Genomic DNA, 21,241 nt, shown 5'->3' with positions numbered 1-21,241 from the left:
CCATCCATTCACGAACACTGGTCAAAACTGGAATGAAGCTGGTCAATCATACTAAATGGTACTCCCCACACAGAATGGTATGCACTAAAATCTCCAAGTAGGAGAAAAAGGGGCAGGGTTGTTGGATTAAGATGGTAACCTGAAGATAACTGACATGCTTGGAGGTAAATAAATATTAGAAATGAAGGTCACTGGGGTAATTTGCACTCACAATACCATTCCTTCTAATGTGGTATGGAGGGGAATCCATTCACTGATGACATATGTGGTAACCATTGTGCAATGCCCTTCAAAATGGACCAGTATGCTTGTTATAGAACACATAGTAATCTTAAGGATTGAAGACTGGTCATCAGTGAAATAGTTTTCTTTGAGAGCTACACAGATCACTGAACATTAGGAAATTAGTAATTGAAATTCTGGAAAATGGCAGTAATATCCACTGCAGCTCCATTGGATCATCTACATGGTTACTCTGCAATTCACACTTAAGTGCTTGGCAGAGAGTTTACGGAACCATTTTTATACTACTGCTCTAACATTCCACTCTCGAAAGGAATGTGGGAAAATGGAACACCTAAATCTTTTCGTTCAAGCTCTGATTTCTCTTATTTTATTATGATGATCATTTCTCCCTACGTAGGTGGGTGACAACAAAATATTTACACATTCGGAAAAGAAAGTTGGTGATTTAAATTTCATAAATAGATCTCGCTGCAAAGAAAACTGCCTTTGTTTCAGTGACTGCCACCCCAACTTGCATATCATACCAGTGACACTCTCACCCCTATTGCGCAATAACATGAAAAAAGCTGATCTCATTTGCACTTTTTTTATGTCCTCCGTCAATCCTACCTGGTAAGGATCCCATATCGTGCAGCAATATTCCGGCAGAGGACAGACAAGTGTGATGTAGACTGTCTCTTTAGTGGGTTTGTCGCATCTTCTAAGTGTTCTGCCAACAAAGTGCAGTCTTTGTTTCGCTTTCCTCACAATATTATCTATGTGGTCTTTCCAATTTAAGTTGCTCGTAATTGTAATTCCTAGGTATTTAGTCGAGTTGACAGCCATTAGGTTTGTGCGATTTATTGTGTACCCAAAATTTATCGGATTTCTTTTAGTGCCCATGTAGATGACCTCGCCTTTTCTTTGTTTAGTGCTGATTGCCACTTTTCGCACCATACAGAAATTCTCTCTAGATAATTTTGAAATTGATCGTCTGATGATTTTACTAGATGGTAAATTACAGCGCCATCTGTGAACAATCTAAGGGCGCTGCTCAGATTATCCCCTAAAACATTTATGTAAATCAGGAACAGCAGAGAGCCTATGACACTACCTTGCAGGACTCTGGATATCACTTCTGTTCTACCGGATGATTTACTGTCTATCATTATGAACTGTGGCCTCTCTGAGAGGAAATCATGAAGCCAGTCACAAAACAAATGATAGTCCATATAAACGCAGTTTGATTAATAGTCGCTTGTGAGGAATGGTATCAAAAGCCTTCTGAAGATCTAGGAACATGGACTCTATCTAAAATCCCTTTTCGACAGCACTCATTACTTCATGGGAATAAAGAGCTAGCTGTGTAGCACAAGAATGATATTTTCTGAATCCATGTTGGTTATGTATCAATAAATCATTTTCTTGAAGGTGATTCATTATTTTTGAATATAGTTATATGCTCCAAAATTCTACTGCAAATTGAGGTCAGTGATATGGGTCTGTAATTCAGTGGGTTACTCCTATTTCCTTTCTTGAATATTGGTGTGACCTGTGCCACTTTCCAGTCTTTAGGAACAGACCTTTCGTCAAGTGAGCAGTTCTATATGGTTGCTAAGAAAGACGCTATTGTGTCTGGAAACTCTGAAAAGAACCTGATTGGTATACCATATAGACCGGAATACTTACCTTTCTGAAGTGATTTGAGTTGTTTCATAACCAACACCTAAGATATCTACTTTTATGTCACTCATGCTAACAGCTGTTCTGGTTTCGAATTCTGGAATATTTACTTCATCTTCTTTCGTGAAAGAATTACGCAAAACTTTATTTAGTAACTCTGCTTTAGTGGCACCATCATCGGTAACATTTCCATCATTATTGCACAGTGACGGTATTGACTGGGGGGGCAGGGAGGCGGGGGCGGCAGGGAGCGAGGCAAGAGGGCGGGATGTAGTGAGGTTAGAGAGTGGGAGGGAGGTTAGAGACTGGGAGGGAGGTTAGAGACTGGGAGGGAGGTTAGAGACTGGGAGGGAGGTTAGAGAGTGGGAGGGAGGTTAGAGAGTGGGAGGGAGGTTAGAGAGTGGGAGGGAGGTTAGAGAGTGGGAGGGAGGTTAGAGAGTGGGAGGGAGGTTAGAGAGTGGGAGGGAGGTTAGAGAGTGGGAGGGAGGTTAGAGAGTGGGAGGGAGGTTAGAGAGTGGGAGGGAGGTTAGAGAGTGGGAGGGAGGGAGGGGGGGAGGTAAGGGAGTGGGAGGGAGGTTAGAGAGTGAGAGGGAGGGAGGGGGGAGGTAAGGGAGTGGAAGGGAGGGAAGCAAGAGGGGGGAAGAAAGAGGGAGGGAGGAAGGGAAAATATGGCTACACGTCCCAGCAGTAAAGCATGAAGCTGACTTCCTCTGGAAGTATATCCCCCTCAAGCATGGGGATGGAAGCACCAATGTGAACCTTGTCTAGCGGACCTCAACATACACGTAACATGAAGCGAACTCACTTCTCCAAGCAGTCACATAGATTTTCACCCCTCTGCCTTGTTTACTAAAGAATAATGGCTGAGACTGGTTAAGGATTGCAGTTTTAATTAAGATGGAAGTACTTCGTAATTTTAGTAGGAGAATTCAACAAATACATTTTCAATATTCACCACAAATAACATTGGTAGAGAGGAAAGATCCTCAATCTGTTTGGATACAAAACAGGAACTGAAGGGAGTAAGTGTCTAAAAATTACTTTGTTTTGTTTTCCTCCAATGGCTTGGCCAAGGAGGGAAAGTTGCTATGGTCACAATGATCGGCAGTAAATTTCAATCTATCAGAGGAAACTACCAGGGCGTCACAGCTACTGTCAGACAACTTTGGCTGCTTCACGACACCAAATATACACCATGATGACACTTACTCTAAACTAGGGCTCACCCCACAGCTGTCACTCAGCCAGAACTAAAGACAGCTGGCACGTTGGCCAATGATCTGAGTCCCAGTGGTCCCAAACAAATAGGCACCTACCCCTCAACACATACAGGGAGGTGACACCTTTAGCATGAATTCTGAAATATGTGGAGACTATCATGAATACAATTTAAAGAGTAAAGTGACGCACTTATGAGCAAAGAAAGTGTGATTCCATAAAGACATGCAGTTTGTAACTGTACTTTGGGACCATCATTTAACTAATACAACTGTACAATTTTTACTCCTTTCAGGAACTTTCCATCATTCCTTTTGCCCAGATGACTGCATAAATGCCTGGTTCCCATTTCTCATGTACTTGGTGTTGTTGAAAGTTCTGTAACATCAACTGGAAAACTTATCAAGTTTTGGAAGAGCGATGTGCTCTTTTTTTTTTAAAAAAAGGAAATATTACTGTTATAAATTATGTCCACTGTATTTACAGTTGTTTAAAAAAATTACATTAACTTTAACTTTTTTGAACACTGGTGGTCAAGTCCATTTCTTTTATAAGTTTAATCACTTATAATTTCAATTAGTTCATAAGTATATTTTCAGGACCCTTGAAATTTAAATGGTTTATTGTAATCTCCAAGAAAAAAAGAAAAAATTATCATTTGTTATAACAAAAAAAATGACAAAGGAACAAAACACCCATTAATTTTATTTTCCCAGGTGATGGCATATGCTGTTAGCATTTTGCAAAAGAAGTTTTAGGGTTGGTCCCTATTTATTTCCATGATATTTGGTGCAATGATGTACCACATTTATTTCAAAATAAAATATGGAAGTTTAAGAATACATTGTTTCCAAACAAAATACTTGTCCTGAGGGTACCAGATATTGTTCTATATTACTCGTCCTATAGCAAACACAACCTCCAAATTTCACATTCTTTGGATTATCAATAAAAGTGTTAATTTATTTTCATAATGTTAGGCACTGCCGTTTTATGCCATTACAATGTCAAGAAAAATGTAACTTCCAAATTTTGAAGTGCCATAAAATGGAAACAGACATAAAATTGTAAAATTTGGTATGATTACTTGTCTCCATAATGAGATCAAAGAAGACCAGTTTCCTCCAAATCAGAGATGTTGAGTGAGAAAATTCTTTTTTCTCCCCTAGCTGAACAACATGGAATGACCCAGACCTTTGAGAAATAAATTTCTGGGTATGATTCTATGATCTGATAAACACTAGACAAAGAGACTTGGACTAAGAGAGAGTGTAAAAAAAAAAAGTACATTTTGACATAAAAATACCCCTGCTACAGTCAGTAATACAAAGCATACTTCCCCAACATGGTATGCAAGTGTGGTAAAGTAAATTAACATGAAGAATAGCTACCTCGAGATAAACCTACACAGTATAATGGACTTCAAAACATTTAATCGTTGCAGCTGCGCAGATATGTATGATAACTGATTATATTGTTTTCTAGTGCAGCTAAGAAGGTACAGCCACTGTTGACGAACCCACTAGTAAAGCTATATGACAACACAATCACTGTACTAATTATTTCCTTAATATTCTAGTTTTAAATGATATGTATCTGAACACTATTTATGGCACTCCATTCCAAATTTTTTACCTATATACTAGGCTGGATGATGCATTTTGAACTTTCAGACATAGCAGTCCCTACACTGATAGTTGAACGGTACAACACAGGGACACGAAAAATACTCAGAATGAGTGAAAAAGAGCACATGCGAGAGGGGGGGGGGGGGGGGGGGGGGAGGCAGAGAGACAGTAGGAAGGAAAAGAATACGGAAGACACAGTGTTGCAACAGATTAGTAAACAGAGAAGCAAACTGGAAAATGGTGAGAAAAAATGATATGGTGATGTGCGGATGATTCAGTATTACATGAAAATGGGATAAAAATGATAACTGAAAGAAAAGTACAAAGTAAATAAGATATCTGGTACAAATCAAGTACTGTCAGAGACTGGGGGATGGGGGGGACAGTGGTGGCAACAGAAAAGATGTCCAGCTACTCTACGTCATTAACATTGCCAAATCTCGATCAACATGCCAACCGCAAGGAGATAAGTGATAAATATGTGAGGGAGGAAAAAAAAAATATCCAACCATTTGAGTCGCCCAAGCCACTGATGAAATCAGGGAAAGCAACAGAAAATACTGCCTCATTTTTTATCATGCCGCATGTCACACAGCATCTCAAACAATTGATTGATTGAGGAAAAAATGTTTAATTACTATCTAATTGCATATAAATTCATCTGATGTATCACATGATAACTTTTCTTTCTATCCTTATCTCAAACAAAAAAAAGTGCAACCCATGATTTTCAAAAGAATAAATATTAAGAACAACATTTGGAGAGAAAGTAAAATGATTCATGTAAAAATATGATTCTCTCTCTCTCTCTCTCTCTCTCTCTCTCTCTCTCTCTCTCTCTCTCTCTCTCCCCCCCCCCCCTCTCCCTCTTTATCTATTTATCTATCTATCTTGATCTGTCTCTTTGTAAAACTTATAGAGCAACTGTTGTAACAAGTTTGTCTGCAAATATTCACCATTATTGAAGGCATAGGACTAATCATAAGATGCAAAAGGAAGAAAGATTCAAGTTTAACATCACGTTGATGGCATGACCACTAGAAAGGCAACACAAGATGAATGATGGGTCAACTGCCTGGTTTTAAAAACCAATTAGCCAGTCAACTGTTCAATCTATTTTGTCCAGTTGAATAAAAGATCAAATGAAACCAGTTTCTGCAGCTATATGAATGTTTTCACTCACTCTCGCTAAGTGAAACGGCCGACTAACAAGTCTCGAGCAGTTATGTCAGCTATATGAATGTTTTCACTCAGTCTCCACATTTGAACGATTTCATTTATGTACTTTTTCAGGCTTCCAGGTTACACATAATCCGCAACTAGTGTGCCAAATTTTTTTTACATACAAATAATGTATCTTATCTCAAGGAGAGGTAAAGAAAAAGTTTACATTTAAAAGGAAGTATTTTTAAAATGTATGTGCTGATTGACTTAAATACAATTTTTTGTACTTCTGGAGTTAAATGTGCATTTTTGACTTGTTTTAAAAGGCTAATAACTGCTACTAAATTATAAATTTATGTTTAAATAAATAAATTGCCTCCATCACTAACAACTCAATTTTTGTAAATGATGAAGTGATGTGAACCGAAAACATATAAGACGCAATTTCTTAAATTGTGTGGTGACTTAACCACTTTTTTTTTAAGTATTTACTGTCACTTGTCAAAAGCATTTATTTTTTATTTTTGCGAGAAATATTTGTCATCATTCATTAATTTTCTTTGTATTTCTTTAATTAATATAGTTTCATGATATAAATCTTCATTGCAGATACTGTATACTATATTGAATTTATCTTGAGATTCACCTTTTAGCCACTAATGTAATTTTTTTTCCATTCTCATGCCACTTAGCATTTCGGCATTCTGATCCAGGCACTAAGTTCAGTATTAAGAAAAACTCCTTTTCTTAAACATAGGCACAAACCCGAAAAAAAGCTAAATATTGTCACTCAATAAAAAGCAAAGACCAGAATGGCAATAACAGTGGTGACAAGTGATAAGAGAGCTCACTCAACAATAATGATTTAATAATGATAAATTTTTTTCAGCTCAGTAATGAATGGATCAGACTCTGTCGACTGTTTTCATCTGGTTGCTCCCACAGGATGGCTTCACTCTAAAGAACCCAGAGAATAATAATTCCAAGGATAAATAAAGCCACAATGGACTGGACTAATTGTTTTCCAGCAGCTGACTGAACCTACTGTATTCACTCAGCAGTTCCCAGTAACTAGTTCATACTGGGGAAGAAAATGAGCTGTTGGTTGGTTGGTTGGTTTGTGGGGGTTAAAGGGACCAGACTGCTACGGTCATCGGTCCCTTTTTCCAAATACTACAAACACCCACAGAGAATAAAAACGATCAACAGACAATAAGACAGACGACACAGAACAAGAGAAACGTAGACAAAGACCAGACACGACGAACTAAAATCTCACTGAGTGTGACAGTGGTTGGCCGACCATGCAAAAAAAAGGGAAAAGCCAACCACGGAGAAACACATGGAAAAAAAAAAAATCAAGCAAATCGTAGACCATAGGCCAGAATCAACACAAAAACTCACACACTTACATTAAGCGATAAAATCCCCTGCCCGAATAAAATGCAGAACTATGTCCACTATGGAAGAGTCGTCAGATAAAAGTGCTGAGAGCGTATCAGGCAGCGCAAAAGTCTGCCTGAGCACAGATAAAAGGGCGCACTCCAGCAGAATATGGACCACCGTCAAGGACGCCCCACAACGACAAAGAGGGAGATTCTCACGACACAGTAAATAATTGTGCGTGAGTCGGGTATGGCCAATGCGGAGCCGACAAAGGACGACTGATTCCCTGCGGTTGGCTCGCATGGATGACCGCCACACAGTAGTCGTCTCCTTGATACGGCGGAGTTTGTTTGGCACGAGCAGGTTGCGCCAATCAGTGTCCCATAAATCGAAAACTTTGCGGCGTAATAGTGCCCGGAAATCAGTCGCCGGGAGGCCAATCTCCAGAGATGGTGCACTAGTGGCCTCTTTCGCCAGGCGGTCAACAGTTTCATTTCCGGGTATCCCAACATGGCCCGGGGTCCAAACAAAGACCACAGATCTGCCGCAACGGGCAAGAGTATGCAGGGACTCCTGGATAGCCATCACCAGACGAGAACGAGGGAAACACTGGTCGAGAGCTCGTAAACCGCTCAGGGAATCGCTACAGATAACGAAGGACTCACCTGAGCAGGAGCGGATATACTCTAGGGCGCGAAAGATGGCGACCAGCTCAGCAGTGTAAACACTGCAGCCAGCCAGCAACGAACATTGTTCAGAATGGGCCCCTAGAGTTAGTGCATAACCGAGATGACCAGCAACCACCGAACCATCGGTGTAGACAACGCCAGAGCCCTGATATGTGGCAAAGATGGAATAAAAGCGGCGTCGAAAGGCCTCCGGAGGGACTGAGTCCTTCGGGTCCTGTGCCAAGTCGAGCCGAAGGCAAAGGCGAGGCACACACCATGGGGGTGTACGCAGAGAGGCCCGGAAAGGAGGTGGTACAGGGAAACACCCAAGCCCGTAAAGAAGCTGCTTGACGCGTACGGCGATCGGACAACCCGACCGGGGCCGACGTTCTGGCAGATGGACGATGGACTGCGGGAACAGGACACGATAATTTGGATGCCCGGGCAAGCTAAAAACATGGGCAGCATAACCAGGCAGTAATTGTTGGCATCATATCCGCAGTTGAGGGACACCTGCCTCCACAAGTATGCTGTCCACAGGGCTGGTCCGGAAGGCACCAGTGGCAAGGCGTATCCCGCTTTGGAGGATTGGGTCCAGCACCCGCAACGCAGATGGGGCTGCTGAGCCAAAAGCCAGACTCCTATAGTCCAGACGGGACTGGATTAACGCCTGGTAAAGCCGTAGGAGAGTAGATCGGCCGGCGCCCCACCTGGTGTGGCTCAGGCATCGCAGAGCATTTAGATGCCGCCAACACGCCTGTTTAAGCTGCCGAATATGAGGCAGCCAAGTCAACCGGGCATCAAAAACCACACCCAAAAACCTATGTGACTCCACCACTGTAAGAAGTTCGCCGTCGAGATAAAGCCACGGCTCCGGGTGAACAGTGTGTCGCCGGCAGAAATGCATAACGCAGGTCTTGACTGCCGAAAACTGAAAACCGTGCGCTACAGCCCAAGACTGCACCTTGTGGATTGCGCCCTGTAGCTGACGTTCAGCAGCTGCAATGCCAATAGAGCTGTAGTAAAGGCAGAAGTCGTCAGCATACAGGGAAGTGGAGACAGAATTTCCCACGGCCGCAGCGAGCCCATTAATGGCTATTAAAAACATACACACACTGAGAACAGAACCCTGTGGCACACCGTTCTCCTGGACTTGGGAGGAACTATATGAGGCCGCAGCGTGCACGTGGAAGGTACGATACGACAGAAAATTGCGGATATAGATCGGCAGAGGGCCCCGAAGGCCCCACCCATAAAGCGTAGAAAGAATGTGATGACGCCATGTCGTATCATACGCCTTCCGCATGTCGAAAAAGACAGTGACCAGATACTGATGGCGGGCAAAGGCAGTACGGATGGCCGACTCCAGGCTCACCAGATTGTCAGCGGCGGAGCGGCCTTTACGGAACCCACCCCCGGTTTCTGAATGGGGACAACAAGACTTTCCCGCCATTGCGACGGAAACTCACCCTCGACCCAAATGCGGTTGTAAAGGTCGAGGAGGCATCGCTGGCAGTCCACTGAAAGGTGTTTCAGCATCTGAGAGTGGATTATATCTGGGCCAGGAGCGGTATCAGGACAAGTGGCGAGGGCACTGCGGAATTCCCACTCACTGAAAGAACATTGTGCAATTCAGGATAGTGGGTGCGAAAAGAAAGACTCCGACGTTCTATCCGCTCTTTAATGGAGCGGAAGGCCAAGGGGTACTTGGCAGAAGCGGAATTCAGAGCAAAGTGCTCCGCCAAGTCGTTTGCAATGACTTCGGAGTCAGTACAAACTGCTCCATTCAGTGAGAGCGCAGGGACGCTGACAGGGGTCCGATAGCCATAGAGGCGGCGAATCTTAGTCCAGACCTGCGATGGAGTGACATGGAGGCCAATGGTGGACACATACCGCTCCCAGCACTCCTGCTTGCATTGGCGGATAATGCGGCGGGCTCGCGCACGCAGCCGTTTAAAGACGATAAGGTGTTCGATTGAGGGATGTTGCTTGTAACACTGGAGCGCCCGCCGGCGAGCTTTAATCGCTTCAGCGATCTCAGGCGACCACCAAGGCACAGTCCGCCGCCGAGGGGACCCAGAGGAATGGGGAATGGCAGATTCGGCGGCAGTAACGATGCCGGTGGTGACTGATTGAACCACTGCATCAATGTCATCGTTAGAGAGAGGCTCACTAGCGGCAGTGGAGGAGAACAAGTCCCCGTCAGCCTTATTCACAGCCCATCTACTAGGGCGCCCAGAAGACTGATGCTGTGGCAGTGACAGAAAGATCGGAAAGTGGTCACTACCACACAGGTCGTCATGCACTCTTCATGAAAATGAGCTGTGTCCTTTTCAAATGAACACTCAGCATTTGTCTTATGGAAACCATGGAAAATCTAAATCTGAGTGGCTCGTTTAAAAAAATGCAAGAATAACTACGTCTTTTAACCACTGAACATCTTGCTTGGTCGTATAGTGTCAAAAGAGAAGATGAACTATTACGTCTTGCTTCATCTAGGAATGATTAAATGTTTACTGCATCCTAATTGCAACATTTTTCATCTCTTTGCTTTTCCCATCTTACACCACCGCCTAAAGGACACACACTGCTATACCCACAGTTGGCTCGATAGCAATGCACACATCAGAAAACTGGGGAGATATTATGACAACGCAAGGCCAGAAGACCGCCTATGGACAGGACTCAAACCCATACCAGAGGCTAGCAACTGGGCTGACCAAACGGTGGGCCCAACACAACAAGAGCACTTCAGTAGCAACCTATGCAACAATTAAATGAAACAAATTTTTAACACAACAATGCCAACAGATCAAGTACAATCCTCAAACCAAATTGAGACCAAAGAGGAAAACCAATATTAAAGCAAAGTCATCGATTAGTAGTCAGTAGTATGGTAGATACAATAATGAAGGCTAGCAGATGAAGTGCAAGACTGAATAAGCGGTTAACGTGCAGCAGTTTTTAAGCTAGCCGTGAGGGACACTATTGGCCAGCATATTCAAGTGGCAAGACGGTGGCACACTCACTAGATGGGTGTAGCGCTGCACCAACACTACCCTCTATTGTCCATCGAGATTCATTTGCTCCGGATGGCATTCAACTTCCATGCAGCCTGATACCAGACACACTGTTTGGAAAGATCAGGAATCGAAATGTTTTAGATATTTTGATTTTTGTTAGTTCCATTACAATGTTTACCTTCTTGCTACTATTTTCTCCAACACAACATTACATTACATTACGAAACTGTCAGTATCTTAAGTTAGTGGCTTGTTATTGTAATTATATTATAATGTTGGGACAACATCCCAATTTATTTGATTATTATACTCATTTTCTTCTTTACCAGATACGTTAACTACTTGCATCATTTTACAATTTCAGATTTCTTAATTGAAAACTGTTGCCCATCACACAGGCTACTGAAACTGCTTTGAGTCCATTTCTCATATACGACATATCCTTTTTGTTCTCCACTGTTAAAATGAAAATCTCTTTCAAAAATGCCCAACTCGTATTTTACACCTCCTCCCAGTTATTGTTTAATATCATACCGTGCTGATTTTGATACGCCAAACAAAAAAGCGCAATATTCTTTCCAGAGTTTGTACGTATAGTTTTTCTTAAGTCATAGTGACATCTGAGATTTTTAATTTAAGCTATCATGTTGGGTAACGATGATGGTCTAGCATTTCATCTCTTACAGTGGGAGACACCAGTAATCATTTCCAAACACCATTACTTTTAACTCTTTACAGTGGTGTGTGTGTGTGTGTGTGTGTGTGTACACGCGTGCGAGACAGACAGACAGAGAGAGAGAGAGAGAGAGAGAGAGAGAGAGAGGCATTGCAACACTTTCTTTCTTGTTTGTTTACTTATTTATTGATTTTAACTGTAGACAACTTTCACATACAGGTTACCTAAAAGTAAGATAAATCTTTTTACACCATTATTTGAACAAATAAAATAGCTTTAGGATTGACAGATGTCAACAGCATGGGCTAGTGATGTCTGGTAGAAATCTCAACGTGCACATACTCATATGATTTATACAAATCACTTCATGTAACCTGCTACACCTGGCAACGCTCTGCTTGAACCTACATAATAGGCGAGACAGTGAGCATGTGGAGCCTGAGAAAAAATTGTGGTTGGTTGGTGCTCAGCTCAAACACCTGTTTTTAATTGAAGTATAATATATTATCCAACTAACGCACAGCAGAAGAAGAAAAAACCTTAAGAAATAATTAACTATGTAGCTTTTAACACTATTCATTGATTGCACTTTAGATTACTTTAAGAGAATATGTGGCAATATTTTTTCATTGCCTAATCTAACCCACCCACTCCAGACCCCAATGAGCGCATGATTAGAATTATTGATGGGATACTCTGAACATTTTTAAGATTAAATATATTTACACTTACTACAGCCTCATCAACACTCGCATTGCAAAAGCAAATAATTAAAGTGGGTTTCCTTTTTTTTAAAAAAAGTTTTCACACACTCATGCCACAGCAACAATTCTTGCATCACTTTGCTGTACTACTTAACTGAATCTTTTTCCACATGCATCATACATTTGATGTATAAGAAAACAGAAAATCTATTACTCATCAGCCAAAAAAGAACTAATACATACTTATACAACACTTACCCTGCTGACATAAGTTCAGTCTTCTAGGATTTTCTGGCATGGTTTTGAAAGTTACACCAGAATTTTTGCACGTCCTTTTGAATGATGATCCCACACGACTACGCCTAGTAAACAAATGATTCTGCAACTTGCATGAGCATGGAGAAGCATTGGACCACATGCTTTTACATTCTTCCTCTGTGGTAGCTATTGGAGAACTTAGATTATTTATGTTCGTACACACCTCACCATGTTTCATTAAGGCACTTAAAATATTTCTTGCAAAACATTTTACTTGCTGCTCAACTAAGGATTCAGTCTTGTCATTGCTAGGAATAATCTTTTTAGATCTATATTGTACAGTGTCCCTGACTGTCCCTGAATCCTCTTCATCTGACGAAACTGTATCTGTGATTTTAACTACTTTAGTTTCTGACTGCAAGCAATTAAGTATGAACTCCAAGTCTTCCTGAGCAAGCGTGTTAAGTTTTGAGCAAGCTAGCACTGATATGCGAGAGTGAATACGATGAAAGTCAACAGATACAAACCGGTGATCATCCATGAAACTGCTCACAACACGCTGAATATGCTTCACTTCTGGCCATAGTGTTTCAAATATAATATCATCACTCTGCACACGATGTACTATGGATATTCTATGACTTAAACCGTCTGCTATACGTTTTGCAAATACCTGACAGGACTTTTCAACATATAGTAATGGGCAGATATCTGGATTTTCTAATATGTCTGTAAGTGTCTCATGCTCACAGCTGGTTAGTTTTGATTTTCCTTTATTGTCATCATCAAAAGATGCATTTTTGGTAACTATCTGCTTAACTGGTGAATGATATTCATTGTCCGTATATGCTTTATAGTTCTCTTCGAGACTACATGCTTTGAACGCTACACATAAATCTGTTATTGGACTGACAACACAGTTTTTCCCATGAGCTGATCCTTCTGAAGGAGTCTGCTCTATCCGATCACAAGCAGTATTGGTTAGTTGCATCATGTTAAAACGATCCTTGGTGTTTAGTGATGCATCATTGGAGACATGTTTACCCCAAGTTTCTTGGAACCGCTTCTTCATATATGCTTCCAGTAAGTCAAGCCCTTCTTTAGTGGCAAAATCTGTAAATGTTCCAAGGAATGGCCAGTATTCTTTCCAGCCAACTTTTGTTTCATGAGCAAGGGTCCTAAAATTAAATGAGAAACAAAATTAATGACACGTTGGCAGAACACACCTCACAACAAAATCCCCCAATATATTCATTTCTTATGAATTTGTACACACCACAAATATTTTAATGAACAAATTAAAATAAAAAATGTCTGCACAAAAACAACGCTTCTGGCAGTGTGCTGCCATGTTTCAGGTTTCACAGCATATGCTTCAATCATACAGCGGTAACAATTACGTGAACATTAATATTTGTATAAGAGGAGGAACATTTATTCATTAGTTGTCGAAACTTCAACTACTGAAGAAGAAATGATACACAAATTTTAAAATACAGTTGACGGTAAGCTTTAGGAATTAAATGAGAAGATACATTCATTAACACTGACAAAGCTAAAGTCATATACTGTGTCCCATTTGCCAAGTCTATACCTGCTGAAGTATTTGACAGCTTCTTCGTAATTATTTGTGTTTCCTACAGTAGGATTACGTATGTATTCTTAGACATTAAGACTGCTTTGTAATGATAATACATTAATTTGTCTTCATGTCACAATGTATGTATATATTTTAACATTATAGCTCACTCGTTGATTTATGCCTTTACACATTTACTGCATGTCTTTTGTTGTACTTTTTAATAATAAAAAAAAAGTCTATAGAGGCGAAACAGGTCATGCATCACATAAAAATAAATTTCAATTTTTGGAAAAAAAAACTGCCAGTGAAGACAAAACTACGGTTTTAACCTTTATCAAAATAATAGTGGCTTTGGAACTGAAAGCAAAAAAGTTATATTCCTGGATCACTTACAATACTTGGTGCAAACAAAGATTTAGAGGTAGCAACAAACAATGCAACCACCTTTTCAGAGATTGGGGGCAGTGGCAGTCTGGGATGAGGGGTTAACTTTCCACAAAATGTTATACTCATGGATTCATTGTCAATGGTACCATACTGTGTGCTCTAAAAAATGTACCAGGACCTTCAAAATTAGGATGGGGTCTAACAGGAACTTTGCACCTTCATGATGACATGTTGAGAGGCATTGTACTGATCTTTAGGATGCCAGTGGTGCCTGATGGCATGTAAAGAGCTCAGTGCATTCCATTGTTGTCTCTCAAGGTCAGGAACTAGTTTACATGCAGCACTGAGATGACAGCTGCTGACCTAGGTAAAATTGCCACTGTACAATCTGACCTTTAAGGCCTCTCTAATGACAAAGTCCTTGTAGGTTAAGGCACGTTAAAATATTTTTTTTAAAAAGATATAATTTTACATTTATTCGTGAACCTGCACTTAGCTACTGCTGGCATTTCTAGGTTATGAGTTTTACTGTGCTATTCTCCAAACTGTTAGAAAACTATGTGGACTGATTTGATCATTACAGTTGTTTCCACAGTGGCAATTCCAAGCACATTGCGATGAAACCACCTTCTAGGGCAGTCAGAAAATGGGTCTTACACATTATATGGTCAGAACCCTGTCTATATCATAGACACATTCAAATAGAAAGGAAAAAAGTAACAGGTGAATCACCATGTGATTTTGGGAAATTTTGCATTTCTATTTTTCAAGAATGGTAAATTAATCGCAGTCTCCATATCTAATCTTTTGGAACAATTGTTTCAGTTGTTTTAGGTCTGAATTCATTGATCTTTGTCAGAAACAACTGTCACTTTCCGCATCAATGTATTTAAAACCACTCTCTTCTGGGTTGAGTCTGGAAGCTCTGTGCACTGAGTTACGAATAAAAGTGTGTATCAGCCTGCAGTTCTGGTTCACATTCTGTCAGTAACACAATATGACACCATAAATCAATCAATTGCAGACAGATTGAAAGACCATCACAGCAGTAACTTATAATCAGTAGTTGTTCCTGACAAAAATGATGAACGTTGGGACTGAAATCTCCGTTTTTGTTCTTATTTGACATGGCAATTTTAGTACCCGACTTTGCACTGATACTGCATGAGTGCATATTGCTCAGGTGAATACAAGGTTATAAATACAAAATCAAACAGGGGTAATGCAGGAGTAGGTTTCATAATGAATAAAAGGTAAGCTACTACGAACAGCATAGTGAACGCATTATTGTAGCCAAGATAGACAAGAAGCCCACGCCTACCACAGTAGTACAAGTTTATATGCCAACTAGGTGCAAAGATGACGAAGAGATTGAACAAATATATGATGAGATGAAAGAAATTATTCAGATAGTGAAGGGAGACAAAAATTTAATAGTCATAGGGGACTGGAATTCAATAGTAGGAAAAGGAAGAGAAGGAAAAGTAGTGGGTGAATAAGGAATGGGGGTTAAGGAATGAAAGAGGAAGACACCTAGTAGAATTGTGGAAAGAGCATAACTAAATCATAACTAACACTTGGTTTAAGAATCACGAAAGAAGGTTATATACGTGGAAGATTACATAATGGTAAGACAGAGATTTAAGAACCAGGTTTTAAATTGTAAGACGTTTCCAAGGGCAGATGTGTACTCTGACCACAATCTGTTGCTTATGAACTATATATTAAAACTGAAGAAACTGCAAAAATGTGGGAATTTAAGGAGATGGAACCTGGATAATCTGAAAGAACCAGAGGTTGAAGAGTGTTTCAAAGAGAGCATTAGGGAACAGTTAACAAGAACAGGGGAAGCAATACAGTACAAGAAGAATGAGTAGCTTTGAGAGAGAAAATTTGTATTTAATTGATGAATGGAGAAAATATAAAAATCCAGTAAATGAGGCAGGCCTAAAAGGAATACATACTGTCAAAAATGAGATCAACAGGAAGTGCAAAATGGCTAAGCAGGGATGGATGGAGGACAAATTTAAGGATGTAGAGGCATACATCACTAAGGGGGTCAGATAGACACTGCTTACAGGAAAATTAGAGAGATCTTTCGAGAATATCAAAAGCTCAGATGGAAAACCAGTCCCATGCAAAGAAGGGAAAGCAGGAAGGTGGAAGGAGTACATGGAAGGTCTATACAAGGGTGATGTACTTGAGGGCAATAGAAGAGAACTAGATGAAGATTAAATGGGAGATACTACAATGCGTGAAGAGTTTGACAGAGAACTGAAAGACCTAAGTCACAACAACGCCCCGGGAGTTGACAACATTCCATTAGAACTACTAATAGCCTTGGGAGAGCCAGCCCTGACAAAACTCTACAATCTGGTTAGCAAGATTATGAGACAGGTGAAATACCATCAGACTTCAAGAAGAATATAACAATTCTAATTCCATAGAAGAAAAGTGCTAACAGTTGTGAAATTTACTGCTATAACAAACACTATGCTAGACTAATTTGGGACAACTCTATTGAATGGACACGCAAAATTCTGGTTTATAAATATTTCTGTTAGTAATAGGAAACAAACTGAAGTTTTACATTCACATTTAGTGTCATATAAAACATGTTATGACCAGTATTTCTCTGGGCTGACTCCAGCTACACATTGCAAAAACGAAATAAATACTATCTGGCAAAACACCAGAGAAAATGTGCCTGACAACTCTTTGGTGAGACACCTTGAATATGTGTTATGATTAATTTTGATATGATGTAAATAAAACAAAGCACAACAGTCAGAGAACAGTGGGTATGCTATCATCAAATTAAGCAGCGTTGGGAGGTACAATACGAAAGTTATTCTGACTACAACCAATTTAGTTCATAGGATCATGACTGCAAGGGCTTTGTCTTTACAGCTCAATAACAAAAGAAAATTAGACACAGAGTTAGGATTACATTCAATTTCCTATTCACGAATGCCACCAGTGAACCCTGGATCTTGCTGCTGTGGGAAGACATACTTCAATAACATGTACCTGTACCACAGGTGCAATAACATTGGATATGTGCCTATGGAGAGCCTAGATTAACATGTGGTACCTGAAAAGGGCAGCAGAATTTCAATAGTTGCAGGGGCAATGTGTGAATGATTTACTGATCTGGTATAGTAACATTAGCCAGCATGGCTTTGCTATGTTGTTACTGTAACTAAAAGCAAGGGGAAACTACAGCCATTATACTGTAATTCCAAAGTACACACAGACTCTACTGTACAACTTAATGATAATGGCACCCTCCTGGATAAAATATTTCACAGGTAAAACTGTCCTAAAACTGGATCTCAGGGCTAGGCCTCTCATAGAAATACTGTTATCAGAAAAAATTAATTATTTATGAAATCTAGGATGGAGTATTTGTGTGTATGTTTATCGCCAGTACTGACTTTTCTCCTTTAGGTACATATGACCAGAAACTGTCTCACAGACAGACAGACAGACAGAGAGAGAGAGAGAGAGAGAGAGAGAGAGAGAGAGAGAGAGAGAGAGAGAGAGAGAGAGAGGGGTGGGGGGTGGGGTGAGGTATTCTGAGGGTCAGAGCATGAAAGGCTTGATCCCTTATTAGAGTATGCAAGTTAGAGAATATGAAAAGAGAAATAGGCACATTGGAGTTAAATACAAAGGGATCCAATGAAGTACCGGTATGGCGTCATAAAGAATGACATTTCTTGTCGGATGAGTGTATAGTAGTAGTATTTCTTGTCTTCAGTCTGAAGACTTGTTTAATGTAGCTCACCAAACCAGTCTATCCTGTGTAAGCATCTTCAAATCTGTGCAACTACTACAACCTACATAAATCTGAACTTTCTCACTGTAGTCAAGCAACAATCTCCCTCCAAAATTTTTACTGCCTTTACAATTTTATCTCTGTTACCAATTTGATGATTCCTTCATGCAACAGGATGTGCCCTATCAACCAACCCCTTCTTTAGTAAAGTTTTTTGTTTCTTGCCAACTCAATTTAGCAGATAATTATCAACTGCCCAATCTACCCACCTAATCTTCAGCATTCTTCCATAATGCCACATTTAAAAACCTTCTACATTCTTCCTGTCCAAACTGTTTACCTCCCATGTTTCATTTTCGCGCAAGGGTATATTATAGAAAAAAATCTTCAGTAAGAGAAACATGCAGGGCAATATCAACCTCACACTAATCTTAGAAGATTTACCAAAGCAAAAGCAAACTTATTATTACACCACTTGGCCGGGCTGGGTAGCCGAGCAGTCGGATGCACTTTGTCACGGTCCATACGGCTACCGCCTACGGAGGTTTGAGTCCTCCCTCGGGTGTGTGTGTGTATGTGTGTGTGTGTGTGTGTGTGTGTGTGTGTGTGTGTGTGTAGTGTAAGTTAGTATACGTTAGATTAAGTAGTGTGTAGGCTTAGACCTTACCACAAATCTTAAATTACACCACTTGCAGGTTTGGAGAAAGTTTTTAAAAACTGGAGTGAATTCTCTGAAATTCTGAAAGTGTTAGGGATAAAATACAGGGATGAAAGGCTATCCACAAGTTATCCATGAACCAAACAGCAGTGTCCAGGAACCCAAAAGCAAGGCAGAAGTTGAAAAAGGAGTTATACTCAATCTATAAAATATTCCATCTGTACAATGAGCAACTAGTATAGGAAACCAAGGAGAAAGCTGAAAATGAAAATAGCATTCACGAAGATCAAATTAGAACTTTGAGATTTCTGCCAATGACACTGTAATTCTGTCAGAAGTGGTAAAGTATTATGAAGTTGAATATCAATAAAAGTGAAACAAGAGTAACAGAACATAGTCAACTGTAATTATCAGGAAAAGTGACAGTAATAGCAATAAATAAAGTAGTCTCAGATTGCAGTTGCACTATTACAAGTTTCACTGAATGAACGACTTTGAGGATTCATGCCTAATCTTCAGATGCACCTTTGTACACATCTGACAGTTACATGTTAATTTTCTAGCTCACACAGGTTGTCAACTGAAATACTGGAACTATTGGTAATTTCACCAATGTCCGCAACACCATGTAAGTGAGACTACAACGTTTGGCAAGAGATCCCCTATCTGGATAGTGAAGATCATGAAAATTGTTTCCTAAAGAGAAATTTGTTAACACTGAATGTGAATGTATTTTTTAGGAAGTCTTCTTGAAGAATTTTTGTCTGGAGTGGACTTGTATAATAGTTAAACACAGACTATGTACAGGCCCAAAAAGCAAGCATGGTGGACTGCCCAACAGGGGAAAAAGTTTATTGGTAAATAAAATTATTATTTTTCAATTTTTCCTTTACGATGCAGTAGGATTGTGTTCCACTGTCGAGTTACAGGTGGACTTGGGCCTATGTGCCAACAGATGTCACCCACGCATGCTCAGTCCAGGAGACTAGTATTATAATAGTGAGTACTGCTGATTAGCTGTCTAAAGCATCACTGATGGGGACACACTTGCAAAGTAGGCTCCAGTGGCAAAACAGAGGTTCTGTGAATGATCATGTACAGGATGGACAAGCATGAAGGGCTGCATCAAACCAGTTTTCAGATTGAAAACATAACAAATTACATGAAAAGACTGAAGTCATCTACTGAGCCACTATGTAACATTACTGTCACTGAAACACAGGATCGCTGGCACAAACAAACTAAAACAAAATTCAACTTGCTAGGCAAAGACTTCATAAGATAGATGCAGGATTTTTATGTACACATAGAACATTGGAACAACAAAGCACTCTGACTGATTGAACAAAAGGTGCAGATTATTCCAGGTTTCAAGAAGGGTTGATGGACTTGCAGACATCACTACAGACCTATCTTATTGATGTCAGCCTGATGTCCAATTATGAAATGTATTTTATGTTCGCATATTGTGACTATTCTGGTGACTGGAAATCTCTAATAATGAACATCGGTTTTGCAAAAAGTTCATCAATATGACCCAGAAGACAACAGATAACAGCTCTTGGTTAATACCATGTTCCACAGCGTTGCCTACTGAAGACAATACAGGATTACAGAATATCAAAGTGGCCTGAGGACTTCTTAGCAAATAGAGCTTAGTATGCAGGTTTTCACTGCAAGAAATTTTCAGATGCAAAAGTGGCTTAAAGGCTACAAGGCTACAATGCTACAATGTGAGTGTTATGTGCTGCTGCTACTCACAATTTACTTAAATGACATGAAGCATTATGTCTGAAACTTCACAATGCTGTTTGTGAGTGATATGCATATATATGAGTTACCATAATGCCCACAAAATGCAGCAAGATCTTCAGAACATTAACACTTGGTCCAGGATAGAAAGTGACCCAACACTTTGGTAAATGTATTGTTTTGTGGAAAAAAGATAGGAATGCCCTTAATGTTTCACACACAGTTGGCAATCTTCAGAAACAATGATAATCACTCAATTTCTACGAACATGCTTGTTGAGTGAAGTGAAATGGAATGCTCACATGAAACTAATTGTAGGAGAAGGAGATGCCAAACAGAGTCACCAAAAAGGACCTACTTGCCAGTCTGATAACCTCCGTAAGTAAGATTAATAGATGAGAGAGAAACTCAAATAAACAGAGAGATGTTTCAAACGAGTTGTGTGTAGAAT

At 40.1% G+C, this 21,241-nt stretch overlaps 1 protein-coding gene across 2 annotated transcripts in view; it reads right to left on the bottom strand.

Moving 5' to 3' along the window:
- Positions 1 to 21,241, bottom strand: part of LOC126281266 (ankyrin repeat and LEM domain-containing protein 2) — a 100,570-nt gene that overhangs the window by 37,210 nt on the left and 42,119 nt on the right. Inside the window, exon 7 of one of the 2 annotated variants that reach the window (XM_049980082.1) lies at positions 12,634 to 13,811. In XM_049980082.1, coding sequence (XP_049836039.1) covers positions 12,634 to 13,811 — 1,178 coding nt within the window. The remainder of the gene's footprint in view (positions 1 to 12,633; positions 13,812 to 21,241) is intronic. The other variant, XM_049980083.1, reaches the window with a different exon arrangement.

This window comes from Schistocerca gregaria, chromosome 7 (assembly GCF_023897955.1).
Source record: "Schistocerca gregaria isolate iqSchGreg1 chromosome 7, iqSchGreg1.2, whole genome shotgun sequence".
In the NCBI taxonomy this organism is placed as follows: Eukaryota; Metazoa; Arthropoda; class Insecta; order Orthoptera; family Acrididae; genus Schistocerca; species Schistocerca gregaria.
This window is presented reverse-complemented; position numbering and strand designations above follow the sequence as displayed.